Consider the following 17,506-nt stretch of genomic DNA (forward strand, 5'->3'; position numbering starts at 1 on the left):
TTTTTGCCCTAGCAACTGAACCATTGGCATGTAGGTTGAGGGTGTCTGGGAGATTACTAGCTTTAACCACTTCGCGCCAGAGCCTGTTTTTGCCTTCGTGACCGGGCCAACTTTTTCAATTCTGACCACTGCCAGTTTATGAAGTAATTACTCTGGAACGCTTCAACGTATTCCCCTGATTTTGAGACTGTTTTTTCGTGACATATTGTACTTCATGATAGTGGTAAAATTTCTTCGATATCACTTGCGTTTATTTGTGAAAAAATCGGAAATTTGGCGAAAATTTTGAAAATTTTGCAATTTTCAAACTTTGAATTTTCATGCCCTTAAATCAGAGATATATGTCACAGAAAATAGTTAATAAATAACATTTCCCACATGTCTACTTTACATCAGCACAATTTTGGAACCAAAATTTTTTTTTGTTAGGGAGCTATAAGGGTTAAAAGTTGACCAGCGATTTCTCATTTTTCCAACAAAATTTACAAAAACATTTTTTTAGGGACCACATCATATTTGAAGTCACTTTGAGGGGTCTTTATGACAGAAAATACCCAAAAGTGACACCATTCTAAAAACTGCACCCCTCAAGGTGCTCAAAACCACATTCAAGAACTTTATTAACCCTTCAGGTGCTTCACAGGAATTTTTGGAATGTGGAAGAAAAAAATGAACATTTAACTTTTTTCACAAAAATGTTACTTTAGACCCAATTTTTTTTATTTTCACAGGGCTAACATGAAAAAATGGACCCCAAATTTTTTTGTGCAATTTCTCTTGAGCGTGCTGATATCCCATATGTGAGGGAAAACCACTGTTTGGGCGCACGGCAGGGTTCGGAAGGGAAGGAGCGCCATTAGACTTTTTGAATGTAAAATTTGTCTGAATAATTAGCAGACGCTATGTTGCGTTTGGAGAGCTCCTGATGTGCCTAAACAGTGGAAACCCCCCACAAGTAACACCATTTTGGAAACTAGACCCCTTAGGGAACTTATCTAGATGTGTGGTGAGCACCTTGAACCCCAAGGTGCTTCACAGAAGTTTATAATATTGAGCTGTAAAAATAAAATTTTCACATTTTTCCCACAAAACCGTTTTTCATCCCTTAATTTTGCATTATCATAAGGGTAATAGGATAAATTGCACCATGAAATTTGTTGTGCAATTTCTCCTGAACACGCTGATACCCCATATGTGGAGGCAAATTACTGTTTGGGCGCATGGCAGGGTTTGAAAGGGAAGGAGCGCCATTTGACTTTTTGAATGTAAAATTTGTTTGAATAATTAGCAGACGCCATGTTGCATTTGGGGAGCCCCTAATGTGCCTAAACAGTGGAAACCCCCCACAAGTGCCACCATTTTGGAAACTAGACCCCTTAGGGAACTTATCTAGATGTGTGGTGAGCACCTCGCACCCCCAGCTGCTTCACAGAAGTTTATAATATTGAGCCGTAAAAATAAAATTTTCACATTTTTCCCACAAAAAATCTTTTTCATTCTCTAATTTTGTATTATCATAAGGGTAACAGGATAAATTGCACCATGAAGTTTGTTGTGCAATTTCTCCTGAACACGCCGATACCCCATATGTGAGGGAAAACCACTGTTTGGGCGCACGGCAGGGTTTGAAAGGGAAGGAGCGCCATTTGACTTTTTGAATGTAAAATTTGTTTGAATAATTAGCGGACGCCATGTCACATTTGTGGAGCCCCTAATGTGTCTAAACAGCGGAAACCCCCCACAAGTGCCACCATTTTGGAAACTAGACCCCTTAGGGAACTTATCTAGATGTGTGGTGAGCACCTTGCACCCCCAGCTGCTTCACAGAAGTTTATAATATTGAGCCGTGAAAATAAAATTTTCACATTTTTCCCATAAAAAATGTTTTTCATCCCCTAATTTTGCATTATCATAAGGATAACCGGAGAAATTGCACCATGAAATTTGTTGTACAATTTCTCCTGAGTACGCCGATACCCCATATGTGGGGGAAAACCACTGCTTTGGTGTACGGCAGGGTTCGGAAGAGAAAGGAGCGCTATGTTGGCTGGGATAGGTGGCAGACACCATGTCACATTTGAAGAGTCGCTGACATGCCAAAACAGCAGAAACCTCCACAAATGACCCCATTTTGTAAACTACACCTCTCAAGGAATTCATCTAGGGAAGTAGTGAGTATTTTTTAATTTTTAAATTTATACCATTGGGCAGTGAAAAAAGCATAATTATATTTTTACCACAAAAAAATGTTTTACCCTCAGATTTTACATTTTCACACAGGGCAATGGGTAAAAATGGTGCCGAAATGTGTCACACAATTTCTTCTAAAAGTGTCAATACCCCATATGTGGCTGTATCGTACCGCTTAGCCATACGGTGAGATCTGGGGGGGACGGAGTGCTATTTGACAATTGGAGAACAAATTATTGTAGAATATGCATTTGGATTTGGGAGCACAACATTTTCTGAATTTCTTTTGGGGGGCAAGGGTCATTTTGCTTTTCCAGAGCCTTTCTGCTACCAGTAACTTGGAAGTCCCTTATATTTTTAACAGATGACGGACCTGAGTGGGGACTAGCTTTTTTTGAGGACTGAGTTGAAGCTTTTATTGGGAACATTTTACGTAACATTTATCCGGCGCTCTAGGCTGAGCACTTACATCGGGGTTTCCATCTAAATTTCCAAGTGATGTAATTCAGATGAAACCCCTGCAGGATCCATTCACTGTAATGAGGCAGCAGAGTTACTCTGGACACCGTCTGGCCTCTGTGTAGCGGTGTACTTTTTTCAGAAGTGCACAAAACTGTGGCCAACCGCACTTTTATGCACGCCTAAAACAAATGACACCGTGGGATCCCAGGCTAGACGGCGTCCACAGTGGCCTATATCTGTCTCATTACAGGGAATCTTCCGTCATGGGTTCCGGCTGAATCATGTATTTCAGAGATTTACACGGAAACTCTGGTGTAAGTGCTCAGCGCAGAGCACAGGATAAATGTGGGCAGAGCCTTACTGGGATCTTTGGGGACATAATAAACAAATCAGTAGCAGGTGAAGAATTGGTTTTATTTATTTTTTACGCCGTTCCTAGTGTGATATAACTGATTAGATTACTTTATTCTTCGGGTCGGTGTGATTACAGAGATACCAGATTTATATCGGGTTTTTATGACTGACAGCTGTCACACACTAAAAGACGCTTTTTTTGCAAAATCTAGTTTTTGCATCACCATATTTTGAGAGCTATAATTTTTCCATATTTCGGCCGACAGAGTCATGTGACGGCTTGTTTTTTGCGGGACGAGTTGACATTTTTATTGGTACCATTTTTGGGGACGTGACATTTTTTGATCGCTTTCTATTCCGTTTTTTGAGAGGTAAAATTAACAAAAACAAACAATTCAGGAATTGTTTTTTGAGTTTTTTTTTTATGCCGTTCTGCGTGTGGTAAAAGTGATCAGGCAGCGTTATTCTTCGGGTCAGTACGTTTACAGCGATAATACAATTACTGTATTTTTTTATGTTTTGGCGCTTTTACACAATAAAACTATTTTATAGAAAAAAATATTTTTTTGCATTGCTTTATTCTGAGCGCTATAACTTTTTTATTTTTCGGCTGATGGAGCTGTATGGCGGCTTTTTTTTTGCGTAACAAGATGACGTTTTCAGTGGTACCATTTTTATTTCTATTTTGTTTTTTGATCGCATTTTTTTCCACTTTTTGTTTGGCAATATGATGAAAAAGCATATTTTTTTGCTCCGTTTTTTATTTATTTTTATTACGGTGTGCACAGAAGGAGTTAATTAGTGTGACAGTTTTATAGCTCGGGTTGTTTCGGATGCGGCGATACCAAATATGTGTACTTTTTTTGGTTTTGTAAAAATATACGGATTTATTGGTTTAATATTTTATTTATTTATTTTTATTTATTTTGTGATTTTTTTATTAATAGTTTAAAAACTTTTTTTTTACTTTTTTCACATTTTTTCTTAGTCCCTGTATGGGACATTAATTTTTATTTTTCTGATCTCTGATCTCATGTAATGTAATAGACATGTATTACATTACATTACATGAGATCTTCCCTGACTGTTTCAGAGTCTCCTGTCTGGCTACAGCTGCAGCTGAGCCAGACAGGACACCATATATGGCAGAGCTGGAGGCGGTCATGTGACCTCCAGCTGCCATAGCAACCCCAGGTCCTGGAAGGACTCGGAGGTCTTCGGAGAGGTAAGTTAACGACCCCCTCTCCTCCTGCTGTCTCCTATATGCCGCAATCACTATAGATTGCAGCATATAGAAGACAGCTAAGGGTTAACATCACTGGGACCTGATCTAATCAGGTCCCGATGATGTTCCCTGTCAGAGCTAACGCTCTGCACTGGAATCGCAGCGCTTGCAGGACCCTGGGGGTCCTGAGCGCTGCGAGACCACCCACCGTTTTTAAACGTCGGCGCTGCACAGAGCCCAGCAAGCGCCGACGTTTATCTACAGTGGGCGGTCGGGAACCGGTTAAATGTGGACCTATTGAAGAGCGTATCTCTTTATATGCGGACTATATGATTTTTTTTTCTGTCCAATATTGAATTTGCTCTTGAATCCGGCTATGAATATTGTTAAAGTCTTTGGCAAATGGTCTGGCCTTCTAATAAATTGGGATAAATATGTCCTATTACCTCTAGACCCATTCCCATCACCCCTCAATGTTGGGCTGACCCAATTACAAATTGTTACCAAATTAAAATACTTAGGATTATGGTGAGTGGTAAGGCAGATGAATTTATAGATCTTAACTCACTCCCGTTTATGGGTACATTTCGGAGTAAAATAGATGCATGGTGCCACCTCCCCCTGTCGGTTACTGGAAGGGTTAACCTTATTATTTATTTTGCTCACTTACATAGCGCCATTAATTCCACAGCGCTTTACAGACATTATCAGCACTGTCCCCATTGGGGCTCACAATCTACATTCCCTATCAGTAGGTCTTTGGAGTGTGGGAGGAAACTGGAGAACCCAGAGGAAACCCACGCAAACACGTGGAGAACATACAAACTCCTTGTAGATGTTGTCCTTGTTAAAATGGTTCTCATGCTACAGTTATTATATGTATTGCATAACTCCCCAATGTGGATTCACATGAGATCCTTTTGTAAAATACACACTCTTTTTAGGGAACTTCTATGGATATATTACATTGATTCTCAATTGCAACAGTTTCACGGGTGGGCTCAGAGAGACAGTATGGGCAAATCGGGGGGTCTGATTTTATGGGAATCCACTGAGTGTTTTAGAAACAGGTGATGGGTTTAGATCCTTAATAGCTAATTTCTAGGGTCCCAGCAGTATGACATCTCAGCTGACTCTAACAAAATTGGGTTGTAAAATCGAGGCAACCATTTATGGGATAGACCTTGTGCCTGGTTGTATGAGCCCAGTCCCATTTACATAACACTGATGGGCAGAGGGTAGTGGTGCGGCCTCCACTGACCAGACATGAGCAGCCTATACTCAGCAGAGGAGAGGACAGCAGTATTGAGAAGACTGTACCTTGTCTCTTCAGCATCAGGTAAGCATCCTTTATCTTATTCTCCTCCGGTAGAGCTACCGTCCAGCTGTATAACAAGCCTACAACTTTGCTCTTTACCTTCTCCGACACCCTTTCTCCCAGGTACTGTAAAGAAAATGTTCCCATTAGATATAATAGTGCAAGTAATATTACAACTTAAAAAGTAGAGTGACAACCAATGACCGGTGATTGATCCCCCTGTTGTCAGATTAGGTCGGATCACCCGTACCTTAGGAGACACAACCTTTATCAGTTCATTCAAAAAGCGAAATTTGCCAACTTCGCCGTGAAATCTTCTTCCACAGTTCTTCATGCAAGCTTCCAGAACCTGAGAAGAAAGGAGCGCAGCTATAACACCCAGCACTCAGTCCCATACTAATGGCTTTCTGGTCCTCTCTTCTAATTGGCAATTTTTTCATGCAGTTTTCTCGTATAAAAAAATAATTGAATATCAACTCGGAATTATTGAAATTAATAACAAGTAAAATCATTACAGCTATTTGAAGTACATACAGCGTGGCCACAGGAGCAGAAATCTGGGACCATGGAGGGCAATGTACTCACTGTGAGGGCCTGCAGCGCCTCCCATTCTTGCGGGGACTGGATTTTATGAGCCAGAAGTCTAACCGCAATCTGTGGACTAAGAAGACAACAGAAAGATGACAAGACTTCTAATACATCAAGAATCTGTACCCGATAATGGAAGCTAAAAATCACCCAAACACTTATGTTCCCCTGACTTACCCTTCAAGTTCCTTGTTGATTTGGTCACAGAAACTAATGATATATTCCCAATCCTCTTGTCGGTTACAGGGGTTTGTGGCTTTATCTGCAGAGAGAAAGAACAGGAGAATAAATATATGTGATACATTTCTATGGTCTTCATTTATTTATGTGACTTGATTTTACATGATAAACAGAATCTATGAAACGGTGATGGATCAGACATACCCCACTCAAACGGCAGACTACACCCACATATGGGGTCCACGGGTTCAGGGGCAGACACAGACAGAAAAGGGCCTCTGTGCAAGTACAATATATGGACCCTCTGTAGTCCAATAGCTCATCATATTGCACCTGCTTTGGAGGCAGAAGTGGCCCCTTACCTCTTGGGCTCCTGTGTGCCCTTGGCCTGTCCAGGTTGCACCAATAGTAGGTCCGGCCTGGGTTCCATCATGGTATCTGTCCATTTGATGAGAATAGTGTTGCATCCTACTCTATTCTTTATATTAACCCCTTTACGACCAATGATGTAAATTCACGCCATCGGCTATGTCCCTGCCTTAGATGCGGGCTCCAGGGCTGAGCCCGCATCTTTCCCCGCACTTTGTCTTATATAATCAGCCATCAAGTGTCTCTAACAGCTGCGGGTGGATCTGAGATCCATCCGCAGCTATTAACCAGTTAAATGCCGCTGTCAATCACTGACAGCAGCATTTAATACGTGCCGGTCAGACGTGTGTCACAAGTCCCTCCCACTGGCGCCCCGTCATGTGATCGTGGGGAGCCAGTGGGATGTCATCACAGGCAGGAGTCTGCAGAAGACCCCCGTGCCTGTCATCATAATCCTCATGCGAACGCCAGCCCATTTTCTGCAATCATAGGAGATCATGATTTCTGCTATACACAGCGGTGCTGAAGCCCTGCTATGTATAGCACAAGTGATCATAAGATCGCAGCTCCAAGTCTCCTAAAAGGACTATTAAACACAGTAAAAAGTAAAAAAAAATATTAAAAAACTTAAAAAAAAAAAAAAAAACACAAAAGTTCAAATCACCCTCCTTTTGCCCCAATAAATTAAAAAAATACACATATTTGGTATCGCTGCGTTCAGAAATGTCTAATCTATTAAAAAATATAAAGTGAATTAATCTGATCGGTAAACAACGTAACAAGAAAAAATATCAAAACACCAGAATTACATTTTTTTGGTTGCTGCAACATTGCAATAAACTGCAACAAGAGGCGATTAAAACATTATATGTACCGCAAAATGGTATCAATAAAAACGTCAGATCGAGCTGCGAAAAATAAGCCCTCACCCGGCCCCAGATCTCGAAAAATGAAAAAGCTTCAGGTCTCGGAAAATGGCGACAAACGTAAAAACTTTTTTTCATACAAATTTTTTACCACTTAAATAAACCTGACCTGTAGAATCATATCGCCAGGTCAGTTTTACCATATAGTGGGCATGGTAATTAAAAAAAAATAATAATGTGTTTTTTTGCAATTTCACCGCACTTGGAATTTTTTTTCCCCCATTTTCCAGTACATTATGTGGTAAAATCAATGGTGTCATTCAAATGTACAACTCGTCCCACAAAAAATAAGCCCTCACACGGCTATGGGGACGGAAAAATAAAAAAGTTATGGCTCTTGGAATAAAGGGAGAAAAAACGAAAACAAAAAAAAAAAAAAAATCGCTCAGGGTTAAATGTGTGACCACAGCCTTGCACAACAGTCACAGACATATGGACACGTCTACCCAAGCTGGAAGGCGCTGACATATGAGGCCTCTGACTGGCCGAATGTTTTCCGGTTCCTCTTTTAGCATAATGACCACTGAACGCTTTTTAAAAAGAATGTCTTCTGTATTACATTTTAGTTTCATTAGAACCAAATCTGTAGAAGAGAAAAACTGCAGCAATTTACTAACAGGGATTCATTATAGATAGTGTCATCACAGACTAGACAATCGAAAAATGTGCTAAATCTAGCACAGCACCCCATGGCGCTTCATACATTTGCCGCATTTATTTGTTTTACTCACTTATATAGCACCATTAATTCCACAGCGCTTTACAGACATTATCAGCACTGTCCCCATTGGGGCTCACAATCTACATTCCCTATCAGTATGTCTTTGGAGTGTGGGAGGAAACCGGAGAACCCGGAGGAAACACAGGCAAACACAGAGAGAACATACAAACTCCTTGCAGATGTTGTCCTTGGTGGGATCTGAAACCCAGGACCCCAGCACTGCAAGGCTGCAGTGCTAACCACTGAGCCAAAGCGCATTTCTAGACTGTCTAGTATAACTTTACACCACATCTATTAGTTGGCTTCATTTTCAACAAAAATTTGGGCCAAAATTTGCAGCATTTTTGGAGTCTGGTGCTGCATTTTCAAACCATGCCCATTTGCCATTAACAGCATGTATACCACAAACAGACAACCATAATGTCACTGCCTTAGGCTGGGGTCACACCAGCCTATTTTTTTCTCATCTGAGAGAATAGGGCCGATTATGCTACTCACACTCTAGTCAGGGCGAGGTCCAATTTTCTTGGACCAGGAAAAGATGGGAAAAAAAACCTTCTGCATTCTGTCAACCGATTTGCATGGCTGAGTGCAATCTGAATATCAGATCAAACACTATCTGAGAAAAAAATGGGACATGTGCACGGCCCCAGAGAATAACATTGGCCGAGTGCGATCTCATGTATTGTCGGATTGCACTCGGCCCAATAACACGGTCATGCGCACGAGCCCTTACACCACAGTGTCATTCGTATGAAGCATCGGCCATCTTGAGTACACGGTGCAACCCCTGAGCCATCACAGGTTTCCTTGTCGTATGTCAGTGTCCACCTTGTGATGGATCAATGCACCATTTAGAGCATCAAAAAGGAGGTAACCAAATGGCACCACTACACATACCTGATAACCGACTAGTCCAAAGCTAGCCGCTGCATTGTACAGGCTATTACCAGTGTATGAGCGCTGAGATTGTACCCAATCCCACAAATAATGTATGTATATGCAGTATCCATGCACTGTCACGCCATTCTACATGGTTATTCCCATCTGAGTAAGTGACATCATACCGCTGGGGTCCCACTATTTGTGAGCCCCACCGACCCGGAGATTCCCTGGTGCCCCCGAGAGCTGTTGTTTAGGGAGTTGGCGGAGGTCAAACTCCCAGCAATTATTAAAGGGTTGTTCTCAAAATAGCAAGTTACCCTTTACCCATAGGAGAGCCAGTCTGAAATAGAGCAACAGTCCGCAAGCTCAACCTCCACGCCATCAATGTGTATGGGACTGCTGGACATAGCTGAGCTCTGGACTTGTAGTCCCATATATGATAAATGCACAGAGGTCGCTCATCTGCACCATTCCAGACGGGGCTCTCCTATGGGTAAAGGAGAACTTGCTATTTTGAGAATAACCCTTTAAGTGACGGGATGTCCAATGATACGTCATCACTTACGGAGTCAAAAATGTCGCTTTAAAAAAGGTTTTTGGGTTTCGGAAGACCCCTGTCCTCCGGTTGAGGCTTGTTTTAAAAAACAAAATGTGGTTTACTCACTCTCCCCAGGTCCAACTGGAGTGTCTGACGTCACGTCAACAGCACTGCAGCCAATCAGTGAGATCAGCAGCTTGTGCTATCAATTTGAGCAGCTGCTGATGTCACTGATTGGCTGCAGCGCTGCCCAGTTTGGTTCGCGGGACGCTCTGCGCTTAAGTTATGCCTGGTGCAGGGCCCGGGGGTGGTCTGGGGTCCGGCACTGGGCACACAGGGCCCCTTTAGATTTGCCATCACATGACAGGTGACAATAATGGATGGAAATCAATGATCACTACCAATCTGACCACCCACTCCATATAGACGTGCCACCCAAGGTTGTGGGCACACACTGGCACATAAGTGTTACACTTCTAGATAGGGCATGGCAGGCAGCCTAATACCGGGTTACCATGTGCAATGGGGCAGGTGCCCACTACATTATGCCCCCTAGGGGAGGACGGCCAGTGTTAGGGCCACTTGTGGACTTGTCAGCCTGGCACGGCTCAGCCATGTAAGCCAGATGCCCCGTCATGCCCAGAACATAACAGCACGCCAGTGCGCATGTGCGGGGAGAGCAGCCGCGATCACCGCTACAGTCAGAGCCTTGACAGGTGACCCTGCGGGTGTCGCTGTCTGTCACTCACTTAGCCAGGACTCCAGGGTCTCCCCGTCACTGTCCGCCATGATGCCAGCGGAGACCCCGCCTCCTCCGCGGAGACTTGTATGAACCGTACAGCTCCAGTCTCGCGAGACTTCACTTATCTCCTGTACAGGATCGGGATCTCGTGAGAGCTCAAGTAAAGATGGCGGCGCCCGGGTGTAAGCTGCTCGTGCAGCGGATCCGGGCCGGGTTACCGAGGTGTGTGTTCTAGAGTCATTACGGTAAAGCCAGTGTGAGAGGTGCGGCGCTACAGGAAGTGTTGTCATGTGTGTGCAGGGGCTGCGCTGTCTCGTCAGACCGGTGGCAGCGGGTGAAGGGCAGAGGAGGAGCGCTGCTGGTACGTCACATGGTGAAGAGTCAACCTCACCACAGCAGCACAGAGTATGTCAGCGACCCATGAAAGAGAGAGGGAGAGGTTCGCTGTGCTGTGCTGTGCTGGGGTGGTGTCGCTGACATACTCTGTGCTGCTGTGGCAAATTCTTTGATGGGGGCTGTGTACGCACGAGTGGTTGATGTATAAGGCCACGGCCCCACTATCAGTATTCGGTCAGTATTTTTTGTCAGGAGTGGGAGCCAAAACCAGGTGAGGAACAATCAGAGAAAAGGTGTAATAGAAACAAGTCACCAATTCTGGATTTATCACCCACTCCTGAGAAAAAATACTGACCAAACACTGATAGTGGGGACGTGGCCTAAGAGACTGTATCTCTCCCTGTTTCTCTGGCTGTCTCTATGATGAGGAACATGCTTGTGCTTCCTGGCGGCCTGTGGACAGATCTTTTCTTGCTGATCAGGCCTAGAGCATCAAGGGAAGGATCTGCCCCAGAGTACGGGTTTATCATTAACTCAAAACTGTAAACACTGATACCACAAGATGGATTTCTTCCCCTCAGGTATCGTATTAATCTATGCAGCAGCCTCAACCTGACACTGCCTGTAGTTTACTTAGCAAAATCCTGCTGACAGGTTCACTTTTAACACTCACTTGGCCTTAACAAAAGTTATCATGTAGTTATCACTGGGGCATGTGATCAATCATAAGCAAGCAGCAACACACTGCAAAAAGAAGGACATTCCCCCACTATAGTTTAAAGGAAACCTGTCAGGTCCCCCAGAACCACCAGCTGTTGGGTCTGCATATGTAAACGCCCTGCATAACAGTATTACATTACAGACACAAAGAGATTTTTAGAAAAAGTATTTCTAAAGTCTGTTAATGATATGTAAATGAGGCCTTTCACTAGTCGATGGGGCGTTAGTGTCACCAGACCAGTCGGCCCATTTAGCATGTTATGTGTCTGTGGACGTGATAACATGGCGTACAAGAGCTGGCGTCATCGCCAGCGCTATACTTACCTTGCGCATGCACGCGGCTTCTTTCCGTTTGCATTGATCCTCTGAAGCTGGGTGTGCGCGTGCCGACCCCTGATCATGCACAGTGTGCCTCTCTGAAGTCAGCACGCATACATTCGGACCTTACAAATACTTTTTGTAAAGATCTGTTTGTGTGTAATGTAATACAGAGACTGATAGGCTGGGTGTTTTATATATGCAGACATAATTGCTGGTGGTTCTGGGGACACGGGGGACCTGACAGGTTGCCTTTAAAGAGTAAGCATCATTTCAATTTATAAAATGAATGAATAGTACACATGAAAGTAAGATAGTTTGTAATATATCTTATTAGAGGAATCTGCATCTTTCACCTCCTGGACTGATCAGTTTTTCTCAAAATTCTCATTTCACAGGTAAAATCTGTATTCAGTGAAAACAATGTTACATTACTGAGATAGGATATGGCAGTTATTGCTAGTAAGCTTCTATACAGATGGGAGGAGGAGGTGGAGGGAGCTCTGATTCTAACGCCTCCCTCCTCTTATCCCTTGCTGCTACATAGGAGATGATAGTGGCTACTAAGATTTACCGAATACAGATTTTATCTGTAAATTGAAAATAAATGATCAATTCAGGAGCAAGAAGCAGATCTCTCTGGTAAGATATATTATAAAGTTTCTTATTTCACTTGTACAATTGATTTATGAATGACGGTTGCACTTTAAGTTTCTCAGTATTTTAGATGTAAGGATACATCTCTGATCTCCTGGTCTAACCTCCTGCTTGAGTAGACAAGTGCTGGGAGTAGAGCACAGATGACTTGCAGCCTTGCTCTTCGGCATGATGTATTCATACTGGCAGAACAGTAATATGGCTAAGAGCTGTAGTGACATGGCAGGCTTGGTACCACAGGCTTCTGAGCTCCATCACAGTGTTCAAATTTATTTGCATCATGATTACGTGGATAAAGTTTAAAGTGACATTTAGCACCATGATCAGCATGTACATCATGATTGAACAGGCTGCCTACCATATCATGTCAATGTCTGTTGTAGATTTGGATCCAATGTCAGATATCTGTGCATAGTGAGCCAAAGTTTTAAAAATGAAGCCCTGGCAATGACAAACCAGGATGCCAGGATACAGACAATCAGGTTTTAAAGGACGAGTTGTTATGAGGACTAGAGAGTAACACGGCAGGCTTTTATCTTAACTAACTGATGTTACTGTTACAGTATAAAATAAAACTTTATATATCCCGTGTACATTAAATGGCCGGTTATTTAATACATGCGGGCATTGTTGTGATTTTTGCTGATTTCAGTTTAATGCAGGTGCGATGGAGCAGGTACAACCCCCAGTATTTGGACCCTGTCACCGATAAAGAGAAATACCGCCGTCCCTTTGAGGATCTCAGTAAAGAAGATCAGGCGGAATGGGAACTTAAGGTTGTCCGACCAATCAAGGCATGTCCACCCGGGTTGACCAGCTCTGTCTTTACTGACCCTGCTATAAGGTATTTATCAAAAATGATGTACAGGATGTGCTTCACAATCACTTTCCTTCATCCTAGCGGTAAGAAGGGCTACCTCTTTGCCTCTTAATTCCCACTGGATCGGTAGTATTCAAGACTTAATGGGATTGTCTCTCTTCAGAAAACTGTTTTCCAAGAGCAATTAGTATTAAAAAAATAAAATAAACTGCTTTAATCACCCTCCCTGGGTCCAGCACTGAGTTTCCATCGCTGCTATGGTGTCTGTTGTCTGCAGCACTGATGTCACGTGGACAGCTTGGCAGCCAATCAACGGGCTCTGCAGGTTATGCAGTCTACAGCGCTGTAGACTGCAACAGACACCGGGGTAGCAGCAGAGACTCAGGGCTGGACCAAGGCTGGGTAAGTAAGGCGTTTTTTTTTTAAATTACTAATAATGCTTGATAGGAAAAGATTTTCTAAAGGGGAACAACCCCTTTATAAAATCTGCTTATGCTCTTATTGTCATTTGAGCTGTATACGGCACCAGTGGTATCTGCTAAGAACTAGTATCACTGCCATTGTATGGGTGTATAGTTTCTGCACAAAAATCCAATGCACTGTGCATGGCTTACTGATAGGCAGCACATAAGTGGCACCATAACTACAACCCCTCCTGCCCATGCCATAATTCTGTCACTAAGTGCATAAATCAGATCAATCTCTTAGACCTGATAAGGTTGTTGTACTTACTTTGGATGGGGGAAGTCAAGCTAGATAAGTAAACAAACCTCATCAGGTCTAAAGGCCCCGTCACACATAACGAGATCGCTAGCGAGATCGCTGATGAGTCACGTTTTGGTGACGCAATAGCGATCTCGCTAGCGATCTCGTTATGTCTGACAGGTAGCAACGATCAGGCCCCTGCTGTGAAATCGCTGATCGTTACAAAGCTTCCTGGACCATTCCTGGGTCGTTGCGCTCCCGCTGGGCAGTGTGCATCGCTGTATTTGACACCTTGTCAACGACCTCGCTAGCGATTCAGAACTGAGACACGTAGAGGTGCATAAATTGGACTTTTCTGCGTTCATCGTCCCCGATTGGTGGTCGCTACTGCGTCCTTGTTTTTTCAGATCCCACCAGCGTTCTCCGGCTGTGACTCCACTTTGAACAAATCAGACATCTTTAGCGAAGTAGGTATTGTTTGGGGTCTTAAATGAGTTTCCATTTTTAATTCATTTATAGGACATCTACCAATTATCTGCTATCATTGCTCTTCAGGGAGGGAGGGCTTGGCTTCTATCTGTATATATATGCTTTTGCATGGGCAGATATTTTAGGGGTCTCGTGCACACACACCCACACAGCACGTTTTCTGACACGCTGTCGTGGCCAACCGCTTCAGAGTTTTTCATACGCCAATTAACATGAAGCTTAAATCAATAGACTCTGTTCTTTTGGCCTGTTGCACGCTTCAAAACTTTCTTCGTCGACGTGATGCAATTACGTACTGTCCGCCTGGCTTTGTGGACTCTGTGGACCGAGCCAATGGGGAAGTGGAGCTCGGTGAATAGCGTGCAAACGATCCTGCAATTGCAGGCCTTCAACCAGTGGGACATGGCAGAAACACCCATGATGCGAAGACCTGCCGCGACAACTGCTGCCAGTATTTTAACGGTCCTAGTGCCCCGTCACACATAACGAGATCGCTAACGAGATCGCTATTGAAGCCAAGCCCTCCCTCCCTGAAGAGCAATGATAGCAGATAATTGGTAGATGTCCTATAAATGAATTAAAAATGGAAACTCATTTAAGACCCCAAACAATACCTACTTCGCTAAAGATGTCTGATTTGTTCAAAGTGGAGTCACAGCCGGAGAACGCTGGTGGGATCTGAAAAAACAAGGACGCAGTAGCGACCACCAATCGGGGACGATGAACGCAGAAAAGTCCAATTTATGCACCTCTACGTGTCTCAGTTCTGAATCGCTAGCGAGGTCGTTGACAAGGTGTCAAATACAGCGATGCACACTGCCCAGCGGGAGCGCAACGACCCAGGAATGGTCCAGGAAGCTTTGTAACGATCAGCGATCTCACAGCAGGGGCCTGATCGTTGCTACCTGTCAGACATAACGAGATCGCTAGCGAGATTGCTATTGCGTCACCAAAACGTGACTCATCAGCGATCTCGCTAGCGATCTCGTTATGTGTGACGGGGCCTTAAGATATCTATTTACTAATCTATGCTGTTTGTATTGTGAAATCTGCTGATGTATCCGCTTGAATGAGTTGCAGTTTATCCTCTTCATATTGCATTATCACTAACAGGATATGTTGCATTCAATTTCTATTGTTCTTCACAGTAAATTCACCAACATGATGATGAAAGGCGGTGATAAGATTTTGTCAAGGTATATCATGAACAAGGTGAGTTAGACTCTGTACTAGTGTTCCCTCTTTCAATTAAATTGGAATATGAAAAGGTTAAAGGGAACCTGACAGCTTCCCCAGGTCCCCAAAACCACCACCATGTATTTATTGCTACTGTTATTCCACTCCTAACAAGGCTGTTTTATTGTCTTATTGATTACATATTCCAAAAATAGTTTTTATAAATGTGATAAGCTAATTAATAGGTGATCAGTCGTGGGGCGTTAATTTCCCCAGGCAAATAATCCCATTAATCATGTTATAATGTCCCTTTGGATGTGAGTAATATATGATTTGCAAGAACTGCGTCCCGCTGGATATTTACAAATCTCTTCTTCCCAGACAATGCATAGAAACCTCAGTGTAAGCAACCCGAATTGTCCTACTGTACATGCCCAGTAAGGCAGCAGTGATGTAGGACATAACCACCGACCCTTGCGCCTGACTATTGTTGGCTGATTAACATGATTAGTCTAATTAGCATATCATCAGTGTAGTTCTAAAAATATTTTTTGTCGTATGAAGATGAAGAAATCGATGAGACAATAAAATGAGCTTGTTAAAAAGGGAATAGTGTCAGCCGTATATACATGGTGGCGGTTTGGGGGCCTAGGGAAGCTGACCGGTTCACTTAAAAGGAGTATTCTGGGCCAACATTATTAGCACCCAGTAGGTGCTAAATGTTAGATCGCTTTGGTTTTCAGTCCATGTGGTTGAATATAGTGCTGTGTATGCAGTTTTAAAGGTCTGTGGCATTGAAGAGCCAAAGATGGCTGAGTGGGGTATGCGAGTCAGTGCCATAGAATTCTTATAGAGCAGCAGGGCACCCGCACCACCAGCCACTTGTTTCCCTCAATCTGACACGCATGTTGTTTTCCATATTTGTTTCAGACTTTAGAAAAAATCAAGAGAATACAGTTAGAGAAATATTACAAGGCGAGTCCAGAGGACAGGGAGACCATTGAGTGCAACCCTTATGCCATATTTCATCAGGCGGTGGAGAAATGCACCCCCATCATTGGCCTCACAAGTATCCTGAAAGGAGGGAAATCATATCAGGTATTTAAAAATGGGAACTTGGTGGAGGGGGTTTATAATATTTTATGTTGTGTAATTTTTCATTTATTTTTTTAATGTAGGTCCCTGTACCGCTTACAGACCAAAAACGCCGATTTATGGCGATGAAGTGGATTATCACTGAAGGCCGAGAGAAGAAAGCTCGCCGCACTTTAATGTATGACCGGCTTGCAGATATATTGCTAGAAGCCTTTCGTGGTGAGGGGAATATTATCAAAAGAAAAAATGACCTCCATAAAATGGCAGAGGCAAATCGAGCCTTTGCTCACTTCCGATGGTGGTAGATGTAAGCTTCTAGTATTATCACAGCAGACTTCTGACCACACGGAACAGCTTCATGTATATAAATACTTTTCTCCATTGTGATGTAAATATGTTTTCATTAATAAACCAGAAAGTTGTATTTCTAAATGTGAGTTCTTCATGTCGGACTTGCTACTAGAGGCAGTTGTATATTGTTTCCCTTTCTGTCTCGCTCTTTGAGTTAGATGAACGGTGATCTATTCAGTTCATGCAACATTCCTATCTAGTGCCTGCTACAAGGAAATGAGCAACTTCTTTTTTGCAAAATCATTCTTTAGCCAGATTCATAAGTTCATGTTCTGCTCTCCAAATATGGACCACAGTGCAGGGACCGGCGGCAGGTCTTCTGGTCTGAGCTAGACAGCCTC

At 43.1% G+C, this 17,506-nt stretch overlaps 2 protein-coding genes across 4 annotated transcripts in view; one reads left to right on the forward strand and one right to left on the reverse strand.

Annotated features, from left to right (window-relative positions):
* GGA3 (golgi associated, gamma adaptin ear containing, ARF binding protein 3) overlaps positions 1-10,647 on the reverse strand; it is a 28,831-nt gene extending 18,184 nt beyond the window's left edge. Inside the window, exons 1-5 of the mRNA XM_073684026.1 lie at positions 10,506-10,647; positions 6,315-6,399; positions 6,135-6,210; positions 5,800-5,898; positions 5,552-5,675 (exon numbers count right to left, since the gene is read on the reverse strand). Coding sequence (XP_073540127.1) covers positions 5,552-5,675; positions 5,800-5,898; positions 6,135-6,210; positions 6,315-6,399; positions 10,506-10,545 — 424 coding nt within the window. The 5' untranslated portion in view covers positions 10,546-10,647. The remainder of the gene's footprint in view (positions 1-5,551; positions 5,676-5,799; positions 5,899-6,134; positions 6,211-6,314; positions 6,400-10,505) is intronic.
* Positions 10,510-17,246, forward strand: MRPS7 (mitochondrial ribosomal protein S7). Of its 3 annotated transcripts, none has more exons than XM_073684027.1 (5): positions 10,510-10,720; positions 13,182-13,373; positions 15,692-15,755; positions 16,650-16,817; positions 16,898-17,246. In XM_073684027.1, exons 1-5 carry the CDS (start codon positions 10,665-10,667, stop codon positions 17,117-17,119), a joined length of 702 nt encoding a protein of 233 aa, XP_073540128.1. In that variant the 5' UTR covers positions 10,510-10,664; the 3' UTR covers positions 17,120-17,246. The 3 variants fall into 3 exon arrangements, with proteins under 3 accessions (XP_073540128.1, XP_073540130.1, XP_073540129.1); XM_073684029.1 differs by having other exon boundaries at positions 10,621-10,743; XM_073684028.1 differs by lacking the exon at positions 10,510-10,720 and adding an exon at positions 10,721-10,859.
* Positions 17,247-17,506: the final 260 nt, after the last annotated feature.

This window comes from Phyllobates terribilis, unplaced genomic scaffold, assembly GCF_046119375.1.
Source record: "Phyllobates terribilis strain yellow unplaced genomic scaffold, ASM4611937v1 Scaffold_5__5_contigs__length_657084704, whole genome shotgun sequence".
NCBI classification, from domain to species: domain Eukaryota; kingdom Metazoa; phylum Chordata; class Amphibia; order Anura; family Dendrobatidae; genus Phyllobates; species Phyllobates terribilis.

Coding starts and splice junctions, on each gene's coding strand:
- MRPS7 (XM_073684027.1), top strand. CDS start 10,665: ATGGCGGCGCCCGGGTGTAAGCTGCTCGTGCAGCGGATCCGGGCCGGG. Junction 10,721..13,181: donor ATCCGGGCCGGGTTACCGAG/GTGTGTGTTCTA, acceptor TGCTGATTTCAG/TTTAATGCAGGTGCGATGGA. Junction 16,818..16,897: donor AAGGAGGGAAATCATATCAG/GTATTTAAAAAT, acceptor TTTTTAATGTAG/GTCCCTGTACCGCTTACAGA.